The 10,414-nt window shown below is 49.1% G+C and overlaps 1 protein-coding gene across 1 annotated transcript; it reads right to left on the bottom strand.

The window, feature by feature from the left end:
- Positions 1-433: 433 nt before the first annotated feature.
- Positions 434-1,702, bottom strand: LOC125522199 (peroxidase 1-like). The gene is made up of 2 exons (XM_048687285.1): positions 1,412-1,702; positions 434-1,333 (listed from the first exon to the last, which is right to left on the bottom strand). Exons 1-2 carry the CDS (start codon positions 1,619-1,621, stop codon positions 563-565), a joined length of 981 nt encoding a protein of 326 aa, XP_048543242.1. The 5' UTR covers positions 1,622-1,702; the 3' UTR covers positions 434-562.
- Between the last annotated feature and the right edge of the window lie 8,712 nt (positions 1,703-10,414).

Genomic DNA, 10,414 nt, shown 5'->3' with positions numbered 1-10,414 from the left:
CACTGCTATATTTCGTCAATTGTTGTTTTTATTTTATTTTTCTCTTCGTCTAGGCATAGTTTTGATCTTGTATGACTTTGTTTTTTACCGGCATGATCATATTGTATGTGTCGTGTTGATTGTGTGCATCTTAATTATGCAGAGACCGAATGTGTATTCATTATGATTGTATCCCTTGATACTACATTATGAGTCAAATAAAAACACCATTTATCAAAATAATAATAATATGGTTAATTAGCAAACTCAATATTCACATAGAGCTAAGTTCTCGAACAATCAGGCAACCGGAACCTGTAGTTCCAGGATTATGTTTCCTCCGGGAACTCCACATCCCGTCAGACAATAAGACACTTCAACACTACGGCCATTACAGGCATTTACGTGCTAATTTACGTAGCATGCATGTAGCTGCACGCCTGCACCCATCGACTTTGGTGAAGAAATAATTTATTTTATATACCACTCACAATAATACATCCATCACACTACAGTCGATAATATCAGATGATGCATGCACCATCTCGTGCATTTACTTACAACAACTAAGAATTAGCGGACGCTAGTTGGGGGCGTAGCACTTCTTCCTGATCTCTCCCTCGGCTCCGGTGAGCACGCCGATGTCGCCCATCTTGATCATGGACGCGCTGAAGTCCTTAAAGAACTCGCCGTCGAATTTGCCGGTGGCGATGCGCTGGACGTAGTCCCTGGTGGTGTTGTCGAAGAGGAGCGCCGCGTCGGAGCGGAAGAGGCCCCTCCGCTTGGCGACGTGGCGGTAGTAACTGGTGTCGAAGGTCTTGAAGCTACCGGGGTCCATCTCAGACAGCATAGTGCGGTCATTAACGCTCTTGCACTTGAGCCTCAGCTTGTCGGCGTACTTGCTGTCCAGAGACTGGTCGACGAGGGCATTCTCGCCGGTGTTGTTGTAGAGCCGGTCGGCAAAAGACGAGCAGTGCGCCGTGCCGAGCGTGTGGGCGCCGGAGAGGACGACGAGGTCCTTGAGGTCGAGGCCCTTGGAGGCGAAGATCTTGGCGAGCAGAGGGACGTCGCCGGAGGCTGGGGGCAGATCTTTGCTGGCCTCCGTGGCACTGGACACCCTGCCGTCTCGCCTGCCTAGGACCACCGGCCAGAAGGGGCCCTTAGCCAGCACGACAGCGTCACGGGACATGAGGGTGAGCACGTCGGCGCAGGAGACGATACCCGGGCACGCGGCCTCGAGCTTGGCCTTCACCCGCTCCACGGAGCCGAATCCTCGCAGGCTTTTGTTGGGCTTGGCGTCCTTCTCCGCCACGTTGCCGTCGGTGGATTCGAGCAGGACAGAGGCGTCACAACCCTGCAATTTAACTTGCGTTGCATGTAAGTATACATTTCATGATCAATAGCAGCAGAACAGGCTAGGCCAGTTACGTACCCTGACGAAGCAGTCGTGGAAATGGAGGCGGAGAAGCGGGCCGGCGAGGCTGGGCGCGGCGGCGATGATCTTGGCCATCTCGTCGCGGACGATCTTCTCGGCGTCCGGGCATGTCTTGGTGTAGAAGCCGATCTCCAGCTGAGCCACGGCTGCCGAGCTAGCTGCGAGAGCCAGCAGGGCCAGAGGGAGCAGCAAAGACCTGACCGCCATGGACCTTAACCAATTGCACGATCGAACTAAGCTCCAATTACGGACAAGAATGTTTCAGTACTAGCAATCTATGTCGAGGGAATGGACGGATGATGTGAATATGCCCTGGCAATGCCTGTATTTATACATATGCCGTCCGGTTACGTAGTCTTGGGTGCATGCCAACCTGTTTTCTATGTGCGCAGGCATGTGCTAACTACCATCTCATTACAACCGCCTCAGTTATCAACTGATTCAGACGCGGCTAAACGGCCAAGTCAATGCAGAAAAAAGGGGAAGAAAATAGATGTCGCCGAGGCCGTTCAATCGTTCGTGATTGGCGTCCAGCGTAACATGCCATGAATCTATCATCTGTACGTGTCTGAACGAGTTTCAGCGGATGGGAGGGCAATTATCCGATAACTGACAGAGGATGTAATATGCACCAAGGGAATAACCTTCTGTGGCGCCATGTGCCTGAACGATGATTAGTTTGGGCAGGCAGTATATCTAATGATATCTCTACAGAATTTCCATGGGTGACTTGTTGCTTCAAGTCGAAAGCTCCTACTTCGTACGCCAAGGCACGCCAACTACACCCCCTCTACAATGCGTTCTCACTTAGCGTGTCATTGCAAGGAATGAGTTTTCGCGGCAGAAATGGGATGGTAGTGCATGGTTACTTGGTTAGAGCATCTCTGACCGACCCGTCAAAAAAAAATAGAGGAGTAAAAAATCGGTTTTGCTCGTTTCAACTGCACCTAAGCGATCCTTATATCCTTTAGAGGAGTAGAACTTTTACTCCATGCCCGCCCCGACGCTCAACTATACTCGGCCGGCCATCCGTGAAGTAATTTTTTTCCTCCTCCTCGATCGCCTTTCTCCCCCGCTCGGCCACATCCATTCCGGCGCTGCCCTTGTTGCCTCTGTCGGACACCACGCGCCACTGCCGACACCCCGTAGCATCGCTGACCTTCGGCCACCAAAGTCCAACAAGATTCCGGCGGTTCTTTTTCGTTATTTTTTTTGTCCTTTCCATCATCTCTGGCCACGACGAGGCTCCTTTTTGTCGTCCCTAGCCCGGCGGCGGTCCTCCCATCGTTCCTGGTCATGAGCAAAGATGCAACAGGGAGGTGGAGCACACACACATAGGAAAAGTTATATACAGAAAAGAGGATGGGTTTTGAAAACAGCGAGCGGTTGGGTGCGGCGCCTGACGACGCGGGCGGCGTCCTTGCCCTCCCCGGCGACCTCGGCACGGCTGGTGCTTGGGTTCAGGTCTGGCGGGGTCCCTGCGGCTCTCCGGTGTGCCCTTCCCTAGTGAGACCCTCTGGGTCAGTGCGGGAGGCGCGCGGAGGCAGTTTCTGGGCCTTGGCGGAGGACGAGTCCGACGAGGAGGATGGGACCTCCTCGCCGCGGCTTGCTCCACCTCCGGCGGGCGCGACGCTGGGCGATTTTGTCTAGGTGGCGGGGGCGGGCTGCGCTGGTCGGGGAGGCCATCGCAGGCGCTTCACTCTGGGCGGTGGCTGGTCGCGGGCGGTTGCGGTGCGGTGCTGGCGGCCGCCGTCGTCCCCGGCTCCGGCCCCGCGGGGGCTTGCTCTGCGGTTCCTTTGCCTGTGCAAGTGGCCGGCCCCGACGTGGCTGTGGAGGCTCCAGAGGGGTGGCCTACGCTCCCCACCTCGTCTTATCCGGTGGTGGAGGCGGCGGCGGAGGTGGTGGAGATGGCAGATGCGCTAGGGTTGGCACTAACGCGCGTCGAACCTCCCCTGCCCTGTCGGCTGGGCCTGGTGTCGCCCGTTGGGCCTGGGCCGGCCTCAGTTGGCCCAGTGGCCCAGATGCCCTCCATGGCGGGGTCTCCTGCAGCAGTTGGGGGGTACTCGGATGCCGGTGTTGGGCCTGGCCCTTCTCTGGCCCATTCCCCCGGCCTGCCTTGTGGGGGGCCCGGGAGCCCGTGAGGTCGCGCTTTTATATGGCTGCGCAGGGGCTCGCGTGATCCCTCACTAGGGTTTCCGGCTCTCCCCAGCGAGGTGCGGCGCTTCGGCCTTTTCGCTAGATCCCTCTCCCCCTTCCTCCTCCTTCCCCTCTCACCCTCTCCTTCGCCGCGATGACGGCCATGGGTGACAGGCAGGCGGACAAGCGGCCGATGGAGGCTCTGGTTCCTGAGGCAGACCGACGGCATGAGAAGGCATTGCGGGAGCAGGCGAAGCGCGAGTAGAGGGCCAGGGCGACGGGCCGGGAAGATGGCGGCGGCGACTTCGAGCAAGGTCAAGGTGGCGGCTACGGGCAAGGCTATGGTGGTGGCCATGGCCAAGGCTTCAGATCTGGCTCCTACGGGCGCGAGGGGGATTGGGGTCTGATACGTCTCCAACGTATCTATAATTTTTGATTGCTCCATGCTATATTATCTACTGTTTTGGACTATATTGGGCTTTATTTTCCACTTTTATATTATTTTTGGGACTAACCTATTAACCAGAGGCCCAGCCCAGAATTGCTATTTTTTTTGCCTATTTCAGTGTTTTGGAGAAACAGAATATCAAACAGAGTCCAAACGGAATAAAATCTTCGGAAACGTGATTTTCTCATCAGATAAGACCCGGGAGACTTGGACCCCCCGTCAAGAAAGCCACGAGGTGGTCACGAGGGGGGGGGCGCCCCCTGCCTCATGGGCCCCTCGAAGCTCCACCGACGTACTCCTTCCTCCTATATATACCTACGCACCCCCAAACGATCAGGGACGGAGCCACAAACCTAATTCTACCGCCGCAACTTTCTGTACCCACGAGATCCCATCTTGGGGCCTGTTCCGGAGCTCCGCCGGAGGGGGCATCGATCACGGAGGGCTTCTACATCATCATCCAAGCCTCTCCTATGAAGTGTGAGTAGTTTACTTTAGACCTACGGGTCCATAGCTAGTAGCTAGATGGCTTATTCTCTCTTTTTGGATCTCAATACAATGTTCTCCCCCCTCTCTTGTGGAGATCTATTCGATGTAATCTTTTTTTTGCGGTGTGTTTGTTGAGACCGATGAATTGTGGGTTTATGATCAAGTCTATCTATGAATAATATTTGAATCTTCTCTGAATTCTTTTATGTATGATTGGTTATCTTTGCAAGTCTCTTCGAATTATCAGTTTGGTTTGGCCTACTAGATTGGTTTTTCTTGCCATGGAAGAAGTGCTTAGCTTTGGGTTCGATCTTGCCGTGTCCTTTCCCAGTGACAGAAGGGGTAGCAAGGCACGTATTGTATCGTTGCCATCAAGGATAACAAGATGGGGGTTTTATCATATTGCATGAAACTATCCCTCTACATCATGTCATCTTGCTTAAGGCGTTACTCTGTTTTTAACTTAATACTCTAGATGCATGCTGGATAGCGGTCGATGAGTGGAGTAATAGTAGTAGATGCAGAGTCGTTTCGGTCTACTTGTCTCGGACATGATGCCTATATACATGATCATACATAGATATTCTCATAAGCTATGCTAAATTCTGTCAATTGCTCAACAGTAATTTGTTCACCCACCGTAGAATACTTATGCTCTTGAGAGAAGCCACTAGTGAAACCTATGGCCCCCGGGTCTCTTTCTCATCATATTAATCTCCATCACTTTATTATTACTTTGCTTTTACTTTTTACTTTGCATCTTTATACCAAAAATACCAAAAATATTATTTATCATCTCTATCAGATCTCACTTTCGTAAGTGACCGTGAAGGGATTGACAACCCCTAAGCGCGTTGGTTGTGTTGAGCTATTGTTTTTGTGTAGGTACAAGGGACTTGAGCGTAGCCTCCTACTGGATTGCTACCTTGGTTCTCAAAAACTGAGGGAAATACTTATGCTACTTTCCTGCATCATCCTCTCGTCTTCGGGGAAATCCAACGCAGTGCTCAAGAGGTAGCAAGAATAATTTCTAGCGCCGTTGCCGGGGAGTCTACGCAAAAGTCAACATACCAAGTACCCATCACAATCCCTATCTCCCGCATTACATTATTTGCCATTTGCCTCTCGTTTTCCTCTCCCCACTTCACCCTTGCCGTTTTATTTTCCCTCTCTCTCTCTATCCTCCCTCTCTTTCTGTATTTGCCTCTTTTGCTTGTTTGCTTGTGTTACCATGTGCCTTCCATTTGCTTGCTAATAATCTATTGATATGGATCCACTTAAAGTGTTCTACTTGGATCATCTTCTATCCTTATGCGCTCGTGCTGAAACCCCAACTAGTCTAATGATGGGGAACGTAGCAGAAATTCAAAATTTTCTACGCATCACCAAGATCAATCTATGGAGAAGTCTAGAAACGAGGGAAGGAGAGTGCATCTACATACCCTTGTAGATCGCTAAGCGGAAGCGTTCAAGTGAACGGGGTTGATGGAGTCGTACTCGTCGTGATCCAAATCACCGATGATCCTAGTGCCGAACGGACGGCACCTCCGCATTCAACACACGTACATCCCGGTGACGTCTCCTACGCCTTGATCCAGCAAGGGGAGAAGGAGAGGTTGGGGAAGACTCCGTCCAGCAGCAGCATGACGGCGTGGTGGTGGTGGAGGAGCGTGGTACTCCAGCAGGGCTTCGCTAAGCACCGCAAGAGACGAGGAGGGAGAGGGGTAGGGCTGCGCCAAGATGGAGATGTTCTCGTGTGTATGGCAGCCCAAAACCCCACTATATATAGGGGAAAGGGAGGGGCTGCGCCCCCACCTAGGTTTCCACTCCTAGGGGTGGCGGCCAGCCCTAGATCCCATCTAGGGGGGCGGCCAAAGGGGGAGAGAGGGGGGACGCACCACTAGGTGGGCCTTAGGCCCATCTGAGCCTAGGTTTTCCCCCTTTTCCCTTCTCTCTTCGCCTTGGGCCATGGGGGGGGGGGGGCACCAGCCCACCTGGGGCTGGTCCCCTCTCACACTTGGCCCACGCAGCCCTCTGGGGCAGGTAGCCCCACCTGGTGGACCCCCGGGACCCTCCCGGTGGTCCCGGTACATTACCGATAGCACCCGAAACTTTTCCGGTGACCAAAACAAGACTTCCCATATATAAATCTTTACCTCCGGACCATTCCGGAACTCCTCATGATGTCCGGGATCTCATCCGGGACTCCGAACAACATTCGGTAACCACGTATATCTATTCCCTATAACCCTAGCATCATCGAACCTTAAGTGTGTAGACCCTACGGGTTCGGGAACCATGCAGACATGACCGAGACACCTCTCCGGCCAATAACCAACAGCGGGATCTGGATACCCATGTTGGCTCCCACATGTTCCACGATTATCTCATCGGATGAACCACGATGTCGAGGATTCAATCAATCCCGTATTCAATTCCCTTTGTCTAGCGGTATTGTACTTGCCCGAGATTCGATCGTCGGTATCCGATACCTTGTTCAATCTCGTTACTGGCAAGTCTCTTTACTCGTTCCGTAACACATCATCCCGTGATCAACTCCTTGATCACATTGTGCACATTATGATGATGTCCTACCGAGTGGGCCCAGAGATACCTCTCCGTTTACACGGAGTGACAAATCCCAGTCTCGATTCGTGCCAACCCAACAGACACTTTCGGAGATACCTGTAGTGTACCTTTATAGCCACCTAGTTATGTTGTGACGTTTGGCACATCCAAAGCACTCCTACGGTATCCGGGAGTTGCACAATCTCATGGTCTAAGGAAATGACACTTGGCATTAGAAAAGCTTTAGCATACGAACTACACGATCTTTGTGCTAGGCTTAGGATTGGGTCTTGTCCATCACATCATTCGCCTAATGATGTGATCCCGTTATCAACGACATCCAATGTCCATGGTCAGAAAACCGTAACCATCTATTGATCAACGAGCTAGTCAACTAGAGGCTTACTAGGGACATGGTGTTGTCTATGTATCCACACATGTATCTGAGTTTCCTATCAATACAATTCTAGCATGGATAATAAACGATTATCATGAACAATGAAATATGATATAATAATAAATAATTTATTATTGCCTCTAGGGCATATTTCCAACAGTCTCCCACTTGCACTAGAGTCAATAATCTAGTTCACATCGCCATGTGATTAACATTCACAGGTCACATCGCCATGTGACCAACATCCAAGAGTCTACTAGACTCAATGATCTAGTTCACATCACTATGTGATAAACACTCAAAGAGTTCTGGGTTTGATCATGTTATGCTTGTGAGAGAGGTTGTAGTCAACGGGTCTTGCCATATTCAGATCCCTATGTATTTCGCAAAACTTTATGTCATATCGTAGATGCTGCTACCACGTTCCACTTGGAGCTATTCCAAATTGTTGCTCCATTATACGTATCCGATATCTCTACTCAGAGCTATCCGGATAGGTGTTAAGCTTGCATCGACGTAACTCTTTACGTCCAACTCTTTATCACCTCCATAACCGAGAAACATTTCCTTATTCCTCTAAGGACAATTTTGACCGCTATCTGGTGATCCAGTCCTAGATCACCTTTGTACCCTCTTGCAAGACATGTGGCAAGGCACACATCAGGTGCGGTACTCAACATGGCATACCGTATAGGGCCTATGACAAGAGCATAGGGGACGACCTTCGTCCTTCCTCTTTCTTCTGCTGTGGTCAAGCTTTGAGTCTTACTCAACTTCACACCTTACAACTCAGGTAAGAACCCCTTCTTTGACTGATCTATTTTGAACTCCTTCAAAAACATGTCAAGGTGTGCGTTCTTTGAAAGTATCATCAGGCGTCTTGATCTATCTCTATAGATCTTGATGCCCAATTTGTAAGCAGCTTTATCCAGGTCTTCCTTTGAAAAACACTCTTCAAACAACCGTTTATGCTTTCTAGAAATTCTACATTATTTCGGATCAACAATATGTCATCCACATATACTTATCAGAAATGTTGTAGTGCTCCCACTCACTTTCTTGTAAATACAAGTTTCTAGCAAACATTGTATAAACCTAAAAGCTTTGATCACTCCATCAAAACATATATTCCGGTTCCGAGATGCTTTCTCTAGTCCATAGAAGGATTGCTGGAGCCAGCATACCTTTTAGCATCCTTAGGATCGACAAAACCTTTTATTGTATCACATACAACTTTTCTTACGAAAACTGGTAAGAAAACTTGTTTTTGACATCCATCTATCAGATTTCATAATCGAAAAATACAGCTAATGCTAACATGATTCCAACGGACTTAAGCATCGCTACGGGTGAGAAATTCTCATCGTAGTCAACTCCTTGAACTTGTGAAAAGACTCTTTCCCACAAGTCGAGCTTCATAGACGGTAACATTACCGCCCACGTCCGTCTTCTTCTTAAAGATCCATTTATCTCAATGGCTTGCCGATCAACGGGCAAGTCCACCAAAGTCCACACTTTGTTCTGATACATGGATCCTATCTCGGATTTCATGGCTTCTAACCATTTGTCGGAATACGGGCCCACCATCGCTTCTCCATAGCTCGTAGGTTCATTGTTGTCTAACAACATGATATCTAAGACAGGATTACCGTACCACTCAGGAGTAGCACATATCCTTGTCGACCTACGAGGTTCGATAGCAACTTGATCCGAAGCTTCATGATCACTATCATTAACTTCCTATTCAACAGACTTAGGCGCCACAGAAAACATCTTTCTATGTTGCATCACTTTCTGGTTGAAATAAAGGTTCAACAACCTCATCAAGTTCTATCTTCCTCCCACTCAATTCTTTCGAGAGAAACTCCTTCTCGAGAAAGGACCCGTTCTTAGCGACAAACAATTTGCCCTCGGATCTGAGATAGAAGGTATACCCAATGTCACCTTTGGGTATCCTATGAAGATGTGTTTGTCCGCTTTGGGTTCGAGCTTCTTCGGCTGAAGCCTTAAGCATTGCAGCCCCAAACATTAAGAAACGACAACTTTGGTTTCTTGCCAAACCAATGTTCATACGGCGTCGTCTCAACGGACTTAGATGGTGTCCTATCTAAAGTGAATGCAGTTGTCTCTAACGCATAACCTCAAAATGAAAACGGTAGATTGATAAGAGACATCATAGATCGCACCATATCTCATAGTGTTTGATTACGACGTCTGGACACACCATTACCTTGTGGTGTTCCAGGTGGCTTCAACTGTGAAACAATTCCACAATGTCTTAAGTGATTGCCAAACTCATAACTCAGAAATTCTCATTGTTCAGATCATAGGAATTTGATCTTCTTGTTATGATGATTCTTCACTTCACTCTGAAATCGCTTGAACTTTTCAAACATTTCAGACTTGTGCTTCATTAAGTAAATATACCTATATCTACTCAGTGAAGATGAGAAAATAGCGATATCCACTGCACGCTTCAATTCTCATTGGATTACACGCATCAGCATGTTTGATTTCCAACAAGTCACTTGCCCGTTCCATTGTACCTGAAAACGGGGTCTTAGTCATCCTGCCCATGAGGCATGGCTCGCATGTGTCAAGCAATTCAAAATCAAGTGACTCCAAACATCCATCGATATGGAGTTCCTTCATGCATCTTACGCCAATATGACCTAAGCGGCAGTGCCACAAGAAAGTGGTACTATCATTATTAACTCTACATCTTTTGGCGTGAACATGTGTATTACCATGACCGAGATTCAATGAACCATTCACATAGGGTGCATAACCATGAAAGGTATTATTCATGTAAACAGAATAACCATTATTCTCTAACTTAAATGAATAACCGTATTGCAATGAACATGATCTAATCATATCCATGCTCAACGTAGACACCTGATAACATTTATCTAGGTTCAATACTAATCCCGAAGGCAGATGGAGCGTGCGATGGTGATCT

The sequence above is a fragment of the Triticum urartu genome, chromosome 7 (assembly GCF_003073215.2).
Source record: "Triticum urartu cultivar G1812 chromosome 7, Tu2.1, whole genome shotgun sequence".
Lineage (NCBI taxonomy): Eukaryota > Viridiplantae > Streptophyta > Magnoliopsida > Poales > Poaceae > Triticum > Triticum urartu.
The sequence above is the reverse complement of the archived record's forward strand: the minus strand, read 5'-3'. Positions and strand labels throughout refer to the sequence as shown.